The 20,170-nt window shown below is 45.9% G+C and overlaps 2 protein-coding genes across 5 annotated transcripts in view; both read right to left on the bottom strand.

Moving 5' to 3' along the window:
• Positions 1 to 4,586, bottom strand: part of nectin3b (nectin cell adhesion molecule 3b) — a 106,681-nt gene extending 102,095 nt beyond the window's left edge. For 2 of the 4 annotated variants that reach the window (XR_006032013.1, XM_042093293.1), the window contains exon 1: positions 4,382 to 4,578. Coding sequence is in view for 3 of the 4 variants with exons in the window: in XM_042093293.1 (XP_041949227.1) it covers positions 4,382 to 4,535 (154 nt within the window). In the remaining variant the exon portion in view is untranslated. Of the gene's footprint in view, positions 1 to 4,381 lie in introns of all 4 variants that reach the window. The other 2 variants (XM_042093295.1, XM_042093294.1) reach the window with 2 other exon arrangements.
• A 4,365-nt stretch (positions 4,587 to 8,951) lies between these two features.
• Positions 8,952 to 13,394, bottom strand: diablob (diablo, IAP-binding mitochondrial protein b). Its single transcript, XM_042093664.1, has 6 exons — positions 13,313 to 13,394; positions 11,826 to 11,973; positions 11,145 to 11,264; positions 10,829 to 10,939; positions 10,398 to 10,494; positions 8,952 to 9,899 (listed from the first exon to the last, which is right to left on the bottom strand). Exons 1-6 carry the CDS (start codon positions 13,348 to 13,350, stop codon positions 9,694 to 9,696), a joined length of 720 nt encoding a protein of 239 aa, XP_041949598.1. The 5' UTR covers positions 13,351 to 13,394; the 3' UTR covers positions 8,952 to 9,693.
• Positions 13,395 to 20,170: the final 6,776 nt, after the last annotated feature.

Below are 20,170 nucleotides of genomic sequence, written 5' to 3'. Positions count from 1 at the left end.
TTTATTTTTTCTTCACACAGGATTAGTGTGTTGGTGTGCCGTGGGACATTTTAAGTGTCAAAAGTGTGCCGTGGCACAAAAAAGGTCGAAAAACACTGGTTTAGATCATACCTTCCTAACCGTCAACAATTTGTACAGGTCCATAATAAACCATCTACCCAGATTATGGCAAAATGTGGAGTGCCTCAAGGCTCAGTACTGAGGCCTCTGTTGTTTAGCAGATGATACATAACTATACCTCTCCATAAAACCTGATGAATTAACACCGTTAGCCAAACTTGACACATGTATAAGAGATGAGAAAAGACATGGATGACGAATAATTTCCTGCTTTTGAACTCAGATAAAACAGAAATCATGGTTCTAAAAAGATGAGGGATATCCTATCCACATCACAGGCTACATATAGTGATCTTCCACTGACCTCATCCACAAGTGTTAAAAACCTAAGAGTTATAATTGACCAGGACCTAGCACTAAGTAATCACATAAAACAGATCACCAAAACTTAATTTTACCATTTAAGGAACATTTCAAAGATAAGGAAGTCCTTATCCTTACCAGATTCTGAGAAATTAATGTTTTGTCATCTCAAGGATAGACTATTGCAATGCTATTATGCTGGCTGTAATAATACCTGTCTAAAGAGCTTACAGCTTATACAAAATGCAGCTGCTCACACACACAAAAAATATGAACATATTTCCCTCATCCTAGCATCTTTACACTGGCTACCTGTTAAGTCATTGACTTCAAAATATTACTTATAGTTCTTGGTTGGTTGCCTGCATTGAAAGAGGACACCTCATGAAGACACTCTTTTGTCTGCTTCTGACAGAAGAAGAACTTATCTATGCTGGCAGCAGCTGCTGCTGAACAAGTGTCCCTCTAGATGGACTTGATGCAGTTGCAGGTGTTGCTGCAGGTTCAGAAGATGGTCTACCGCGTCTTTTCTGAAGACACCGAGTCCTGCCTGCTTCACATGATTTCTAGTAGCGAATCTTAGCATGCTGCAGATGCTCACTGTTACAGGTGGATTTGTAGCAGTTCCTGTGCCAAACTGCTTTGTTCTGTTGTAAAATAACTGCACTGTAACAATGTAATCATTGGCTGATCTGTGATACCCATCTCCATACTCGCTCATGGACAAAAACAAGAAATTTGGCATATGTCTCTAGTGATGGGTCATTCACCAGTCCACACATATCTGCCACTGGATACATACAAAATCTGTTTCTTTTAGAATATGTGTGCCATCACCTGACTAACAGAAAGACACACCTCAGAAACTAGACTGTGCCACCATGAACTATGAAAATGTGCTTGCTCAAATATAGAAGGCTAGAAGGTCACTAATATCACCAACCATGAAGAACAGAGCACTATGTGCTTCAAGTTATTCGATATTATAAATTCTATCACTGCCAGCTATCAACAGCTAACTGTCACTGGTAGTCAGGGATGGATTACTGCACGGGCCTACCGGGCCCAAACCCAGAGACCCAAGGAGCCAGAGGGCCCAAGCCATTGCATGGAATCATTGCCTCAATATCAACACATAGGCTATGAATCTGATTGAAATAAAGTATTGGCCATCCCCAAAATGCACCAGAATACAGAAAATCACATCAAATAAATGTAAAAAATGTCCCCCGCAACAATTAGTGGGGAGCCCTTAATACATCTGGGCCCAGGGGGCTGAAAGTTCATAATCCGTCCATGCTGGTAGTGTCTCTCTTTCTCTCTCTTACACACACACACACACACACACACACACACACACACACACACACACAGACACACACACACACACACCTGTCTGTTTGTCTATCTGATCCTTTTAGCCTTTCTTTTCTTCACACTTACATAGGCTACGGAAGGCCTTACAGACTTCAGCTGGTACTATGTAAAAGTCTATTAAACTTGATTTAACAGAGATCTCTGCACTTTGTGCTCTGAAAAAATGTTTTATAATGTTGTATTGTTTATGTGGTCCACTTCTGCACACTACCTTGTAGAATATCTTTGTTTTTTAGCACCAAACCCTATGCTATAATACCAGCAATGTGAGGTTTATGGACAAAAAAACAAATTTGACCTTTTCTGAATTTGACCTTTGATTTGGGTCCTTCAAAACCTTAAAAAAAATGGAGACATGTTTTTTTTTACTCTTAAGAACCCCTAGAACAAAGATATAATACTCTCCAAAAGTTAACATGCGGATCCCACAAGCCCCCAAATTAGACACATAGGACTAATATCCTGATATCAACTCAAGCCGAGGAGGAGGATAGTGAATCACTGGACATGCAGGGAGGCAGAAACACAGACAGAAGTAAAGATGAAAAAAGAATGATAGAGAGGGCACGAGAGAGAGAGAGAGAGAGAGAGAGCGAAAGAGAGAGCGTGAGAGAGAGAGAGAGAGAGAGAGAGAGCGTGAGAGAGAGAGAGAGCGAGAGAGAGAGCGAGAGAGCGAGAGAGAGAGCGAGAGATCACCATTAGCCTAAAAGGACTAAGTGAGCTATGTTAATGTTTCAACTCCCATTTTACCTTTTAGCGTTTTATTGATCCCCAGACATGAGGGGGAGAGGAGAGGGGTGGTCTGAATGCCACACAAGGGAGGAGATGCTGTGGCATACACAATCATTACAAATCAATCCAATAACCTGAAAATCAGCTTTCATTCATCAGCTACAAATAATCAGTTTTCAATCAGTCGTCATGTTCCAACAGCCAGTTTGCCAACCACAGTCATGGTAGAACAAGCTCAGTTGGGTTTAGATTGCCATATAATAATTACTGTAGCTCATGCAAATAAAAGAAAATAATTACTTTCATTACACTTTTATACACAATCACATGCACTGCAAATTAAACACAAGAAGGACAAGAAGACGACTTGAAACAGGACGCAAGTAGACCCGCGAGTCAGGAATAATCTGCGGTTCTTATGTGCCATTAGGCCTTACACCAAACAGCTTTGACAAGGTTTGGGAAAGATTCTTGAAAGATTGGAGTCTTAACTAATGCCCATTCAAGATTTACTCAAAAGACTTCAATCTTTCCCAAATCTTTTCGTTTGGCGTAAGGAGGCCATACGTTTATTCTGCTCACCCGCGGCAGCAGGTAGGATATATGGACAAACATCTGTGGCCCTGCACGCTCGAGCTACCAAAGCACCAGCTCAGCATCCAACACTGAACTCTCTCTGGCTGAGGGAAAGACAACCCTTCACTAGAACTGATGATGGACGGGTAGTGTAGGCTAAGCGGAATGGTTAGACTTTGTGCGAACCTTCTCAATAATGCAGTTATTTTAATAACGATGGTCTGCAGATAATGTAGCCGAACATTACAATAAAAGAAACGCCCCCTAGTTCCTAAATGAGGGCAATATGTGGGAGAGAGCGGCAAACATCAACTATCATGCAATATTACTACCACTGCCATGATTGACGCGATGCAAAGCCCAGTTTCCTTAAAATCACAGGCTGTCCGCTAAAATCAAAACATGATTTGATGTTCCAGTCAGCACATTCACGATGGCATTCACACGCATATTAGACAAGAAAAATGTGTTTGGTGTTCACGGACCCTGGTAAGATTTTCTGAATCAGCCATCTCACCGACATTACGTCACCCTACCTTTTGTTCCCCCGACAGTTTAGCCAATGTATGACGTCACCGTGGTCATAACAGGTGGCACTAAATAACTAAGGGTCACGTGCTGGTAAGTTTGTAATGACCTTCCTCCTCCATTCTAATCATAAAATAATTCGTTACCTACCGACCAGAACGACAAATGCAACTTTAACATGACCTTGGTGGGCCATTAAACGAATTAGCTAATTAGGTTAACTAATTGAAGTGCAAAACGCTTGTCTCTAAAGTCCAGACCGTCTGTCTCCCATTTTCACCAAATTGGAGGGACCATTAGCCTACCAAACCTCAATATTTTGAACATGGATATTTAAGCATGGAGCGTGACGTTAAATGTTACACCCGAGTTATTACCAACTAAAACGATACATTTTATGGAATAGCCTAATGTTGGTGGTTCTCATTGACTGAGTCGTAACATAACGTTACACCGCGTGGACTCTGAAAGTCCACATTCTGAACAAAGTAACACCCTTCATCAATTAAAGCAACACAAATCATGTACACGGGTGTGTGTGCAGCGTATTTTTGTTATTTCAACTTTTACAATGTAAGTGATGACCTGTGCTATGTCTGCATGACGAAAACAACTGCTTGCACTTACTTTTCTGTGCATCAGTTGTGCATGGCATTGTACTGTAACGAACTCGCTTGATTTTCTAAAACTTCTCTAGAAAAAGGTAGCTAACGTTGGTTTATCATTCGCGTAGACTTTAGCTTACCTGATGCGATAAGGAGAAGAAGAACAACTGTTGTATTCCCGCCCGAGTAAGGGTTATTCCTAAAGTAGCGCGCAGACATTCTTCTCTCCATGTTGCCGAGCGAGCTCTCCAGTTCGCTCCTGTAACTCAAAATCCTCCTCAGCAACAACTCCATAGAGACCAGTCCGCTTTCGGAATGTACCACTGCGGGCCCGTCCGCAGGGGTGCACCGGCACACCTGACAAACAACGAAGCGACTATCTACTGTAGCCTGGCAATTTGCAACACTGTTGCCAACCACTTATCAGTTCACAAGAGTAATTTGTGCTTCGCCCCACAAAAACAAAGAACAGCAGGCGGAGAGTAGAACAAAACCATGTTAATGATAGAACAATAGGCTATTCGTGTTAACTCTGTTAAGTTTTTGCTGTGTCTAAAAAATATCCAAATAAGACAGGCTATCTTGTTTTGTTTCATGTCTTTTGGCACAATACATTTCCATACTGGAGCTTTCAAATATGTGTGCAAATGCAAAACATGGAGTGTGCCCACGTGCATGAGATAGATAGATAAAGCCCAGGAGGCGCAAACTGCAGACGAACCACATGGTCAATAAAATTACATGTTGTTGTGAGACACCATGCTGAATTACATCACTGTTGTAGCATTCAATGAGGATTGCACCCCCCCCCCCCCCCCACACACACGCACACGCACGCACATACATACACACACACACACTCATGAATTGTGTCTGCATCTTTTGTACTCCCCTGTCAATGAGCAAGAGGTAAATAAATGAGTTTTACCCCAAAAGCTCCTCTAATCTCTTGTTTGGGGTATTTTGTCCTGTTGCAGATCATGTCGTGTGAGATGTCTGAGAGGCGTACATGTGGGGGAGGGAAGCGATCAGTCGCGCTGTTGTTGCGCTCTCAGGTGGTCCCTCTGGCCAGCGGCTATACTGCCCCCCCCACCCCACCAAGGGCTTGTCCTGTCAATACAACGCGGCTCTGAGTGGGTGCTAATTTGGAGCGGGTATCAGACTTAATCCCTGTAGACGACCCCTAGTAATCCCGCCCGCCAAACTCCTTTCATGAGCCCATTCTGCACCCAATCTGTGCACGTGCCCCCCCCCCCCCCCAACACACACACATCTCCCACCATAAGACCCCACACCAGACCCCCCCCCCCCCCAACACACACACATCTCCCACCATAAGAATACTACTACTGCCCATCCCCCACGCCAGACCCCCCCCCCCCCCCCACACACACACACTAAGGGCCTAATTGGGTCATGGACAAATGAACATACTAATCCTGGTGACCAACAAATGGACCAGCCTGACCACACCAATACCTCCTCAAACACACATCATCATTATCATTATTATTCTTTTTTATAACAGCTAAATCTCCATTGGCTCCTCATAAGACTTAATGCATGTTGGTGACAAGGTGATCCTGCAAGTGGTCTGTGCAGTGGTTAGAGTCATAAACAAAATTATATTGCACTGAACTAGTCTAATAAATGTCGTATGTGTTTTAACAATCGAGAAGGTTGCATTTTTTGCATTTTCATATATATATATTATGGCGATATTCTTGCTTACCTTTGCATTACATTACAACACACAATTTCATAACCTACTCACACTAGAGTCCTATGTGTTTTGGGCCATCTGCAGTTCTAAATTCAGTAAGAAGTGAATATAGCAAAGCTATAGGGGACGAATCCAATATGAGGAACGCTCGAATGGAGCGTACAGACAACTGGCCCAACTCGGTGTAACATTGCAGATGCATGGAGCTGGTAGCGCCCTCTGTTGACAGTGTGGTGGAAATGCTCTGGTCTGTGGCCACGTTCAGGCTGTGTGGTGTGGCCACGTTCGGGGCTGTGTGGGGTGGCCACGTTCGGGGCTGTGTGGGGTGGCCACGTTCGGGGCTGTGTGGTGTGGCCACGTTCGGGGCTGTGTGGGGTGGCCACGTTCGGGCTGTATGGTGTGGCCACGTTCAGGCTGTGTGGGGTGGCCACATTCAGGCTGTGTGGGGTGCACAGTAGAGGACAGCACTGGGCAGGGGGGACTTGATCACAGCACTGAGCATCTTCTCTCTACGAGTGCCTGTAGACTCCCCCATCAACACAGAAACACAGTCCTAAAATAAAGAAAAACTACAAAAGTCGATCCCTCATCAGGAAGCTTTGCTGTTGTTGAAGTTCTCATACACGGATTTGCCGGTTTCCACAGGTCGCAGTGTCACAATAGCTGCTCCTTCCTAAAGAACATTCTGATGACCAGTCAGTCACCTGATGACCTGTCAGTCACTAGACCACAGCCACTCTACTTTACTTCCTCATACTCCAATGTGTTTCACAGAAATAATTAACTGAAAGTGAAATAAATAACTGAAAGTGTGGCAAATAATTAACACCACACATTAGTCAGCTGAGGTCGATCCTGATTCCCAAGGGAACACGCACTCGATCATGAGGAAGTGCATGCCATACTACTTACAACGCAAGTCCCTTTGGACAACAGCACCTGCTAAATGAACACAGTGTAGTAACCGTAGTAACGCTACTCCCCTCCGTTGCGCAGCTCAAAGTGCATCTAGCTGGTTCTGACCTTTCCCGCTGACATCATGCATTTGTCCATGAACTTCCATCTTAAGTAACATAATGTATATTCTGTGATGTCTGTAGAATTCCTCCCAATGATAAGAATGTGTGATCCTGCAATATTGACATTACAGTAATATCCGCATTGTGTATAAGCCGTAGGACAGTGCTTTATGCAAGTTAAAAGAAACAAAACCATATTAATACCATACCAGGAGATATCGACAGTTATAGAATGGTTGATTTTTTAAAAAGTGAAATTCTGTGGTTGCTCATGGATACTGGCTACTTTATGAAATGAACGTCCACACATTATCTTCATCTGACCTAAGGCGCCATCTACTGTTGTGTATGGGTATGTGCAGTCTAGGCCATTTTTGAAAAGGCCAAGATTGTTATGCAAAGTACTTATCAAAAAGAGGGTTAAAGTCAGACATCCTCTACTTCTAATGCAGAGATTACAAGACCTTCATAAGGGCTTTAGTGGAAACAGGAAAATACAATAGAATTGTACAATTAGTTTCACTTTGTTCATGTCTAGTGACATATTAAATCCTCTATGTCACTGCAGGGCACACACATACCACACAAACACCACTGATATCATCCCAAAGTGTTTCCATACACAACTACACAACTAGGTGCACAATCTCATAACTGAAATAGCTGCATTATGTGATATCATACCCTGAAATGGCTGCATTATGTGCTAGCATACCCCGAGTCCACTTTGTTTCACCTCACAGTGTACACACAGTGAGGTGAAGCACACACTAATCCCGGCGCAGTGAGCTGTCTGCTATAACAGCGGCACTCGGGGAGCAGTGAGGGGTTAGGTGCCTTGCTCAAGGGCACTTCAACCGTGCCTACTGGTCGGGGCTCGAACCGGAAACCCTCCGGTTACAGGTACGGAGTGCTAACCAGTGGGCCACGGCAACCCTCCGGTTACAGGTACGGAGTGCTAACCAGTGGGCCACGGAAACCCTCCGGTTACAGGTACGGAGTGCTAACCAGTGGGCCACGGAAACCCTCCGGTTACAGGTACGGAGTGCTAACCAGTGGGCCACGGCTGCCCCAAACCTTTCTGCAGTTATATACTTACCTGTTTAACCTTTCTGCAGTTATATAGTTACATGCCTTTCTGCAGTTATATAGTTACCTGTTTAACCTTTCTGCAGTTAGATATGTTTACACGTTTAACCTTTCTGCAGTTAGATATGTTTACACGTTTAACCTTTCTGCAGTTAGATATGTTTACACGTTTAACCTTTCTGCAGTTATATACTTACCTGTTTAACCTTTCTGCAGTTAGATATGTTTACACGTTTAACCTTTCTGCAGTTAGATATGTTTACACGTTTAACCTTTCTGCAGTTAGATATGTTTACACGTTTAACCTTTCTGCAGTTATATACTTACCTGTTTAACCTTTCTGCAGTTATATGTTTACATGTTTAACCTTTCTGCAGTTATATAGTTACCTGTTTAACCTTTCTGCAGTTAGATATGTTTACACGTTTAACCTTTCTGCAGTTAGATATGTTTACACGTTTAACCTTTCTGCAGTTATATGTTTACATGTTTAACCTTTCTGCAGTTAGATATGTTTACACGTTTAACCTTTCTGCAGTTAGATATGTTTGTAATACGATTTGGTGATTTTACGACAGTGCGAGTATGAACTAGTCAAGTTGGGCGAATGCGTTGTGTTGACCAGCCACAGTGACCAACATGCGCTGTGTTGCCACAGTGACCAGCATGTGCTGTGTTGTCACAATGACCAGCGTGCGTTGTGTTGACCAGCCACAGGGACCAAGACACAAGTTGGGCGCATGCGTTGTGTTGACTATGAACTGGACAGTGAATAAAGGCACTGGTATCCCTACATCTTGGTATAGATAGATAAGTTATTGACCTTGGTATTCCTACACCTTGGTATACCTATACCTTGCTAGTTCCAAGACCTTCTGCAACTTTTCAATGACTTTTATTGACAATGTTCAATTTTACAAATGTGTGAGGCAAGGCACACATGATTTGCAGGAATCTAGTTGAATCAAGTTTACTTGGTTCAGTGCTGTTCAGAAAAACACCTTAAAGTGTTGATCCCTTTACCCCCCATGGTCGTCCGCATCACGCAACGTTTCCTTGGTGACAAGACAAAACAGCGACATTCAGTTACACAACATCAAAAGTCTGCAAAGATTGCACGATTCACCAAAGAAAAATGACAAACTATCAAGCAAAAATGTTCTGATGTCATCAGGATGTAAGATTGTCCAATCTACTGTGCAGCTATGGAATTCAACAGAACATTTAACCAAAGCTTCTGGCCTGGATCCGTGGGGCCCATCATGTTATCATGTTATATTCAAGTCCTGATTTGAAAACTTTACAGAAAGCTTTCATTTATTTAGCTTTTCTGTTGTTGTGATTGTAGTTTCTGGAGTTACACTCCTGGAGTCAATTAGGAGCCCTTACCAAGCCGACACCTCCCCCCACCCTCACCAGAGCATATGAAGAACCAAAGGCTCAGGTTCCTCCTGGACCCCAGATCTGTCTTTCCGCCAGCCTTCAGCCCATGGATTAGGAGTATTGGTGGAGATTTGGACTAGTCCTAGACTAAAATCTTTTATTAGTGGAGATTTTCATTGAAGTGCGCTTCTAGCCTGGGACTAGTCCACATGTGGAAAACTGGCCATGAAAGTGTCTCTCAGTCCTCTCTGAGGTAGGCCTCTGGGATCTCTTCGTCCTCGTCGGCCGCGGACGGGACTGCAGAGGGCTCGACCCTCAGACTCTCCAACGCCTTGGCCTCACCCAGGTCTTTCTCTGCCTGCAGCGAGACCTGGCGCACGTGCTCCACCTGAGACTGGGCAAGGTCCAGACTAGAGCGGGCCGCCACCGACGCCTGGTCTGCTCCTGTGGGGGGAGGACACGGACACATTTTCACATTTTAATGATTCTATTTTGTGTCTTTAATGTTGTTTTTAATTATTCTATTTTGTGTCTTATGTTGTTTTTAATTATTCTATTTTGTGTCTTATGTTTTTTTTTAAATTATTCTATTCTATGTACTTTACTTTTCCACACCTTTGTATGCTTTCATGTACGATCATTCTTTGCTTTAACACATTAACTTAGCCCTGTGTATGAAATGCGGTTTAGAAATAAACTTGTTGTTTTGTTGGCAAATTGTAGGCTTTTCCATTTCCACAGGGTGTTCTGATCTGAACTACAGATCAACACAGTTTATGGTCCATCAAAATTTATTTGAAGATTAATTTGAATTCTGTGGTGGATCTGACTCCGATTCAGTAGGGGATGTGCGCAGAGTTAAATCTGCGCCTGTTAAAAGATCAGCTGGTGCTTGACCCGTACTAAAGTATGTGCCGCTAACGCACCTGCTAAATGACTCACCTGCGTTGTACGCCGCCTCAGCTGCCAGCTCAGACAGGTTTATGGCCGTCATCCAGTTGGACTCGAAGCGTTTACAATGCTCCTTGCGAATGCTCACCTACAGAGACAGACAATGAAGAGCTGAACTCTAAAAAGCTGAACGCTAAATCTACTAAAAAGGGTCTATATATCCCAGAGGGAGTGTCTAGTTCCATCTTCTTGTTTCTGTAACAATTCAGGAAATCATCAGGATGATGATGATGATGAGGAGAATAATGATTATCTACTCAAATGTTGTTGTGAGATGTTATAGTGATTATTATATCATTATTATGATCATTATTTCTGGTTGTTGTTGTGACGGCGTATGCTTTGATAGCGGGTGCTGAGGGTCGTTGATGTGACGGCGTACCCTTTGACCCTTTGATTGCGGGTGCTGAGGGATGACCTACCTCCTCACGCTGCTGGACGAGGATCTGCCACACGGCCTCCTCGTCGGCAGGGGTCAGTCTGGTGGCCGACGCCTCGTAGCGTCTGTGGAGGGCCACGAGCATGCGGACGGCCTAAGCAGCACCACAGGTATTCATGTGGACGACAGGTAAACTTTTACTTTTAGTGACATCACAGCTTCACCACACAGGCGATTATATATATTTATTTATTTGAGCTCATACATAGTATTTTCAGCATATTACTACAGACAAAAAACAGTAATCCGAGATAGGGTACGGTACTTTGAGGGAAACTTACAGTGATGTGGTTCCTTACCTTGGCATATTGTGTGAGCGAATCTACAAGTGCTAATGTGGTCTGAGAAAGGTAGGTGTTGGCACTGTCTGTGACAAGAGACGATGCTCTTTTAATCAGGGCCTCATGTGATACATCCACCTGCAAACAGGCAATGAGAACAACACTCTTTCACACAAACATACAGGCATTTTTTGGACGCTAACCAGGTATGCCATGCTGTTGGAGGTGCAAACAAATGCTGCATCGCCATTGAGATCACATCAGAAAGAGCTGGCTCAAGGGTTATACAAGTATTTTTTCATATTTATTTGTATAATGAAAGGACAGTTTATATAGCCGTCCATGTGTGTTCACTTCTGGCTCCTGACCTTGGCTTTGATAACTGAGCTATTTGACATTTTTAGAACACTAAACATATCGGAGGTGCCTAATGTTACTCTAGTCTCAATGTTTTGACATTAATCACTCTATGAAATATTACTATCCAAAGTAAAATGTCGAAGTTAACTGATGGTCAAATCAATCAAAACTCTGATATTGTTTGCAAGTAATCTGTGACGTATGCTTGTGTGAAAGATTCTGCTAAATTTGTTTGACCTCCGGCTTATTTCAGTCTTGCACAGCTGACTTTAAAAACATTAAGTTAATGAAGGTAAAACAGCTGGCTATGTCTCCTTTAATCTGAACAATCCGCCATACCTGAGCGATAGGGACTGCACAAATGGCACCTGCCACACTCAGAGAAATCCAGTTTTTCTTCATAGCCGAGGAGAGCTTTGAAAGTCTTTCCCGGGCCAGTGAAGCTGTCACCAGGCCACGACCGTACACACACCAGGTGGATGCGCATCTAGATTACACGGAGTATACATTTAAGAATACATTTAACAACCAGCAGATGTTTGACATGTCTCAAAGCTAGGTGCCAGTGTTGTGTGCCTTCTGGTTTTTCCCACCTACTGGTTTCCTTGCGCGTGCTCGCCACAGCTGCAGGAGTTGTCAAACATTCACAAACAAGTTGTTTTAGACGGATTTGAAGTCGCATTTCACATCTATCACATGATCATTACACTACAACCACTCGTACAAAATACATGTAAAATAAAGGCTATAATTTTGCACACTTTATAGCATTAAAATGGATTCGAACCTGCAATAAATACACACACCTATGAACCAGACCGACCTATTCAGCGCATTATCCCTTTGAGCCACTCCAATTAGCTAAAAACCGTCATCAAATCACCTATTAATTAACCACGCAAGCAACATTTTGTCTTGCATTAGGTGACACAAATGATATTGCCTTTATCTTATAACTCCTTGTCTGAGCAGGCCTATGGTTTTGAAAAGTCAAATGGTCTCTGACAAAGACATTCGTAAGAATGTTTATTGACTTGAAAAATATGCTAATTTTTGCAAACTCCCTTCATTCAACCCTTGACATCGCGGTCTGGTGCGCTAAAATGTTGATCGTTTCTTCTGTCGTACCATTTAATTTCTAAGAATTTAGGCCTACTAGACCAACAATAACGTCATTACCAAATACATCTTTTATTTTTATTTGATCGACCACAAAGAGTAGGATACTGTGCACAGTGCACTGACGGCCGTAACCAGTTGTTTTAGATGAAGGGCAACCACTTTCAGATAGCCTGGACAAAATGTTACCTGGGTGTTGCCTACGTTATTAATTGATCTACAATAGTTAATTGTATCGCATAACAGATTACAGTAGCTGGCTCAAAGAGTAGGGAATCAGGCTGGAGAGAGTCATGCGTGTGTTGCTTTTGCGGGATCGAATCCAGTTTAATGCTAGTTTTCAAAACATATATTGTTTTTACATGTCTTTTGTCCGAGTGGCTGTAATGTAGCCGAGCGCTCATGGCGTATGAAAAGCGACTTCAAACCGCCTAAAAACAACTTGTTTGTAAATGTCTGACAACTGCTGCAGCGCATGCACGCTAAGGAAACCAGTAGGTGGAGAAACCAGAAGGGTCCACAAGGCACACAACACCAGCACGTCACGACTGACTGATATCACTCAGGAAGGACAAAGAAGTAGACAGAATGTAAGCATAGTCTAGTAAAACGTCAATCTAGATTCATATTTACATGACTCCGTCTATTTATCATTCCACTCATGTAAAAGCTAGCCTTGATAAACGTTTTATACAGACATATTTTACCTTAAGCTTGCAGTAAACAATTTCCTGTAATACGCCATGTTGGTTGTTTTTATTTCTTCTGTTAAGACGCACCAGCTATGAATACACACTACCGCCACCTTTTGGACTGGAGTGTAATACATAAAGTAATTATGCATGCACACATTATTTGAGTGAGTCAGATTCGAGAGAGTTCTTCTCCCTGGAAGACATAAGAAAATCTAAAAATATGTCTCTGTTTTTGTGTCACACTTATTTAACACTAAGTGTAACTTTTAAAACATATGTCATGGCTCAATCATTGTTTTCATCATATGCAAACCCAATTCTGAAAAAGTTGGGACGCTTTGTAAAATGGCAATAGTGATCTACAAACGATCTATAGCAATGATCTACAAATCATGTCAAATGGGAATAGTTCAAAGACAACATATCCAACTGTTGAAGGACAGGCATTTTTATTGTTTTTGGAAAAAAATATGTTTTTAAGTTAATACCAGCAACATGTCTCAAAAAAGTTGTGACAGGGGCATTTTTACCACTGTTGTGTTGCTTTACCTCTTCATTTAACAACATTCTGTAAATGTTTAGGAACTGAAGAGACTAGTGACATGTTAAAATGAAATGTTGTCCCATTCCTGCCCGATATAGGATTTCAGCTGCTCAACAGTGTGGGGTCTTCTTAATTATGTTTATAATTCCATGATGCACCCAATTTGACAGATCTGAACTGCAGACTTTAGCAATAAGCCCTGAGAGACTGCAGGTCAGTGGCGTCGTTAGACCTGGGCATTCGGGGCTATAGCCCCGGATCTATGGGCAGTCAACAACAACAAAAACTCTAATCGTGAATGAAATAAATAGCCCCGTAGAAGAGACTTTTGTGTTTGTGTCCATTGTGTGCATTAACAGCAGCGCAAGAAAATTTGACGTGATCTGGGCAGTTTAGAATCATTTGTTGCAAAATGTTGCAATTTCAATTCTCCTCTACGCTATTACGCATTGCTGTTTCGTGCTTAGACTAACTAGCCTTAGCGAAATAAGTGTACAGAAGGACAAATGGATATTAGAAGTTTCTTTAGAGAAAAAAAGGGCAGAGCAGGGACAAGAAGTGGAAACTCACAGTGTGTCATCATCTCCCGCAACCCAGGAGGACATTTCGATCAGCTCAGTTTCAATATATTGTGATTTACTATTGAATCACATGCGCAGTAAATATGGTAAACCTGACCTCGTTTGAGGGGGCTTCCAAGCAATGCATGTTGGGCTTGATTTTGACAGAATGGAACTTTTTCTTTGGGAAAAAGTTTGTGATCGCCTACACAACCCAAATGCATTGCTTTCAAGGCACCCATAGCCCATTAATTGAAGGTGATGACGTCCAAATGTTTATCCCGAGACGAACGCTCACACCTGTGCACTTGACAGAGGTGCATGACGATGTTTATTCTACAGGCTATTTTAATGTCATATTTTGGGTGTTGTATGTGGTGCACTTTGGCAGAAGAGACGTTCTCCTTACACGGTCTTTAAACATCAAAATATTCAGAATGCCGTGACGTGAGTCATTACAATTGGCCTTCCTTTTCATTCTCAAAGTAGGTTAAAATTGCATGTTCATCAGCCCGATTTTCAAAATCTCTCAGGGGAGAAACCCCCGAACCCCCGGATAAAAAGGTCTCTAAGTTCTGGGCTCTAGCCCAGAATGTTTTAAATAGCTAGCGACGCCCCTGCTGCAGGTTACACTGATTTTACAGCTGAGGGACGTTGTTAGGCACGACGTACAAGCTGAGTAATATAGAACAGTCAAGCTGTATGTTTGTGCTGGATTCTACAACGGCATCGAACACAATTCAGCGAATCAATCAAGGACCAAACTATCTGTTTTAGAAAGGCCATTTTAGCACCTGGACTCTTCCTCTAAGGACTGTTTAAATGTGCAGAATTAATTTTGGCATTGTTTTATTGAAATATTCAAGGTTTTCCCTGAAAAAGACATTGGATGGCAATATATATATATATATATATATATATATATATATATGTCACTCTAAACCAGTGTACATAATTCAGAATGAATTGTGCCTCGTCAGTACCCATGCCATAGGCCCTAATGCACCTCCACTGTCAGACACCAAACAGGACGAGGACCACAAAAGAGTCACGTTCGAAAGTTTATTTAAGGGTTGGGGGTTATGGGGGTTTCAGGGGTTCCGGGGGGGTACGGGAGATCCAGGAGTTCCGGGGGTTTCAAGAGTCTGCGTGTGTGTGTTCCCCCAGTAGCCGAACAGCGATGGCAGGAGCTGGATGATCCGGGAAGTCCTGGGGGGAAACACACACACACACACAACAGCAATTGAAACGAAGCAGCAGTACAGTCAAGGACTAGGCGGTATTCGTAGAAGAGGGACGGAAGGCAGGTCAAGATTACCGGGGCTGGAGAACACAGAAGTAGTCGAGCGGGTCCGGGATCACAGGCAAAGAGTCAGAGGCGTTTTCCAAAACAGGCAGGTAACTGGTGCTGGTTGTAGACGATCTGACAAGTGTGGACTGAAAAGCAAGGCTTTATATACAGGGCATGATGAGTGATGAATGCAGTGCAGCTGGTAGGTTAACGAGGGTGAGGCAGAGCAGAGCAGAGCAGGAAAAGGTGGAGGTCATCAGACTTCAATCAGCGTGTGTTACCAGGCAGAGAGAGAGCTCATGACAGAACCCCCCCCCCCCTAAGGGACGGCCCCAGAAGTCCCCAAGAGTGACACCACGTCGGGAGGGCGGAGGGGAGCCGGTGGAGAGCTAGAACTCCTCCGAGCGGTCCGAGTGAACATCCTCATCCTCGGAGGGAGCTGGAGGGTCGTAGACAGAAGACGGGACAGGTACCGAGACAGGGTCAAGGTCAGGCACTGGACAGGAAGCCGGGCGGGCAGGACGGTTAGGGACCCCTCTGGGGCGGCCCCTACGGATTGCAGGTTGATCAGGATGCAGACGGTGGAAGTCGGCGACGAGTGTCCGGTCCACAATCCGACTGGCTGGCACCCAGGTTCTCTCCTCAGGTCCATAGCCCTCCCAGTCGACGAGATACTGGAGGCCCCTACCTCGCCGTCTGGACCGAAGCAGGCGTCGAACGGTGTACACCAGCCCACCGTCAACGAGGCGAGGAGGAGGAGGAGGAAGCGCCACAGGGACCAGCGGGCTTTCATGCGTCGGCTTGACCTTCGAAACATGGAAAGTAGGGTGCACCCTCATGGATGTTGGCAACTGGAGCCGGACTGCAGTTGGGCTGATGACCCTCTGGATTGGGAACGGGCCGAGGAATCGAGGTGCTTACGCGCAGTGGGAGATCCTTGGCTGACAGCCACACCTTAAGGCCAACACGGTAGGCGGGTGCTGGCGATCATCGGCGGTTAGCCCCAGTGGCATAGCTGACAGCTGACTTGAGTAGCGTGGCACGAGCTTGTGACCAGGTACGACGGCAACGGTCTTGCGAGGGCAGACGGGCAGGACAGATCTCCTTCCTGGCTGGGGAACAGGGGGGGCTGGTAGCCATACACACACTGGAAAGGTGACATACCAGTGGCAGAGCAGGTGAGGGAGTTGTGAGCATACTCTATCCACATCAGTTGTTGCGCCCAAGCCTGGGGTTTGCGAGAAACCATGCACCGCAGCGCCTTCTCCAGCTCCTGGTTTGCCCGCTCGGACTGACCATTGGACTGGGGGTGGAACCCAGAGGTGAGACTCACTGTGGCCCCTAGAAGACGGCAGAACTCCTTCCAGAATGTAGAGGTGAATTGCGGGCCTCGGTCAGAGACAACATCCCTGGGCAGCCCGTGTAGACGGAAGACATGATCAAGAACAGCCTGGGCAGTCTCTCTGGCAGATGGCAGTTTAGGGAGGGGAATGAAGTGTGCATCTTGCTGAACCGGTCAACCACAGTGAGAATGACCGTCATCCCACCTGATGGTGGGAGGTCAGTTACAAAGTCCAAGGAGACGTGGGACCAGTGACGCCACTCCTCCAGGGCAAGCTTGACAGCCAACAGCTCACGGTTTCCAACATCATAATTGCGCTCTGCAGGTGAAAGCCGGCGAGAGAAAACTTGTTGTCCTCCTCTGCCCGTTGTGAGATTATGGCCCTGACTCCGTCTGAGGCATCCATCTCGACAACGAACTGCCGGTCTGAATCCGGCATCTGGAGGATGGGGGCAGTGGTGAACCGGGCCTTGAGGGTATGAAAGGCTGTGTTGGCCTCTGGGGTCCAGAAAAAGGGGTGTTTGATGCTGGTCAGAGCTGTGAGGGGAGCGGCGACGGAGCTGTAGTTCCGGATGAATTTCCGGTAGAAATTGGCAAAACCGAGGAATTGCTGCAACTTCTTCCTATTCCCCGGAACTGGCCAGGAGGTAACTGCCGAGACCTTTGCGGGGTCCATCTGGATATTGCCTTCAGCGACGATGTATCCCAGTAATGACACAGTCTGAGCATGGAACTCGCATTTCTCCGCTTTGACATAGAGAGTTCTCCAGGAGCCGTCGAAGAACCAGCTGGACATGACGGGTGTGTTCGGACAGAGTTCTGGAGAAAATTAAGATGTCGTCCAGGTACACGAAGACGAATTTATTCAGCATGTCCCGCAGCACATCATTCACCAGAGCCTGGAATACCACTGGGGCGTTGGTGAGGATGAATGGCATTACCAGGTACTCGTAATGGCCGGTGTGGGTGTTGAATGCAGTCTTCCACTCGTCACCCTCCCTTACTCGCACTAGGTGGTAAGCATTTCTAAGGTCCAGTTTGGTGAAAATAGTGGATCCCTGGAGCAACTCAAAAGCAGAGGTGAGTAAAGGCAGAGGGTACTGGTTCTTCACTGTGACATCATTCAGACCTCGATAATTAATGCAGGGGCGAAGATAGCTTTTCTTTCAGGAGGGGATAGTGAGTAGAGGTGACCTTTGGGTGGAGCAGTCCCAGGGAGGAGATCAATGGCACAGTCGTACGGACGGTGTGGGGGCAGAGATGTGGCTTTGGTCTTGTTGAACACCTCTCGGAGGCCATGGTAACATTCAGAGACATTAGAAATGTCGGGGGCAGTGCTGGGGGGTACTGAGCCGGGGGGCAGCGTGGCAGCACGCAAACAGGTCAGGTGGCAGGCATTTCCCCACTCTTTCACAGTTCCGGAGGCCCAATCGAGGTGAGGATTGTGGAGACGGAGCCAAGGGTAGCCCAGGATTAGGGGTTGGCCTGGAGAGCTGAGCAGGTGGAAGCGGATGGTCTCTCGGTGGTTTCCTGACACCATCATTGAGATGGCGGCTGTGATGCTGGTAACTGTGCCAATTACGTGACCGTCCAGGGTCCGGGCTGGAACAGGAGTGGACAAGCGTTGGCTTTCCAAGCCCAGCTGACGAGCAAGTCTTGTATCAATAATGTTTGCTTCTGCGCCAGAGTCCACCAGGGCTGCCAGGGTGTGGGTGGAATCAGACAGGTGAAGACAGACTTGGATGAGGGGTTTACGGCTGATGGAGGGCTGAATGTTCATTGAGCTCATCCGGATTCCTCCTACATCTGGTGAGCTCCGGCTTTTACTGGACAGGTGGCGACTCGATGACCATCACCACCACAGTACAGGCACAAGTTGGAGGTGATGCGTCGCTGGCGCTCTGCAGGGGTTAGGGAGGCGCGGCCGATCTCCATCGGTTCAGACTGGTCCGGCTGGCTAGATGGTGTGGCAGGTGAGGACAGAAGGGCAGTTGGGACGCTCCGTGTGCTGGTGGATGGACTCTGGCGCCCTCTCTCACGACGGCGGGCCAGGATCCTGCGGTCGATGCGGACAGCCAGAGCAATGGCTTCATCAAGAGTGGGGGGTTGATCATGGGAAACCAGCTCGTCCTTTATGTAGTCCGCCAGGCTGTGGAGGAAGGCATCCACCAATGCTTCCATGTTCCAGGAGCTCCGACTTGCCACAGTTCGAAAGTCGATGGAGTAATCCGCAACAGTCCTTCTGCCTTGGCGAATACTCATCAGGGTCCGAGATGCCTCGGCTGTTGTGGATTCCAAATCGAATACCTTGAGCATCTCCTCTGCGAATAGGTTGAAGGTCGCACATGCTGGGGTCTGGCGCTCGAACTCCGCCGTTCCCCAGAGTCGAGCTCGGCCCGTCAGGTGAGTGATCACGTAACCGACCCTCGCCCCTTCAGTGGCAAAGGTCCTGGGTTGCAGGGTAAACTGGACACGGCAGCTCGTCAGGAACGCCCGTACCTGGGTTGGGTCGCCACTGAACCGCTCTGGATTGCCGATCCTGGGTTCTGGGGCTCCGGCAGCCGCGGCGGCAGTGAACTGGGCAGGAGACTAGGGAGCTGGGCCGGTGAGCAGGCTGGCTGGGGCTGGGCCGGTGGGAGCAGGCAGAGGAGAAAGGTTGGTGAGAAGTTGAATGATCATTGCAAGTTGTTGTTGCTGTTGCTGTTGCTGAAGCTGTTGCTGTTGCTGCTGGAACTGCTGACGCTGTTGGTAGCCGGCTTGAAGTAGGGAGGCAATGTCAGCAGTGTTGCGGTTTACCTCTCTCTCTGTCTCTTCCAGGCGTTGCATGGCGGTGGGTGGTTCTGGTTCGTCGGTTTCCATGCTGGTTCGGCCGTGCGCTGGGTCCATGTTTGGTCAGATCGTACTGTCAGACACCAAACAGGACGAGGACCACAAAAGCGTCACGTTCGAAAGTTTATTTAAGGGTTGGGGGTTATGGGGGTTTCAGGGGTTCCGGGATGGTACGGGAGATCCAGGAGTTCCGGGGGTTTCAAGAGTCTGCGTGTGTGTGTTCCCCCAGTAGCCGAACAGCGATGGCAGGAGCTGGATGATCCGGGTGTTGAGTTCCCTTGGCAGACGATGTAAAAGATAACCA

This window comes from Alosa sapidissima, chromosome 5, assembly GCF_018492685.1.
Source record: "Alosa sapidissima isolate fAloSap1 chromosome 5, fAloSap1.pri, whole genome shotgun sequence".
NCBI classification, from domain to species: Eukaryota; Metazoa; Chordata; class Actinopteri; order Clupeiformes; family Clupeidae; genus Alosa; species Alosa sapidissima.
This window is presented reverse-complemented; position numbering and strand designations above follow the sequence as displayed.

What these genes read in the sequence shown, in the direction of transcription:
- diablob (XM_042093664.1), bottom strand. Translation starts at nt 13,350, where the DNA reads ATGGCGTATTACAGGAAATTGTTTACTGCAAGCTTAAG. An exon ending in TTGTTTACTGCAAGCTTAAG is followed by an intron (nt 11,974 to 13,312) that starts GTAAAATATGTC and finishes CGTGTAATCTAG; the next exon opens with ATGCGCATCCACCTGGTGTG. An exon ending in TGAGGCGGCGTACAACGCAG is followed by an intron (nt 9,900 to 10,397) that starts GTGAGTCATTTA and finishes CTCCCCCCACAG; the next exon opens with GAGCAGACCAGGCGTCGGTG.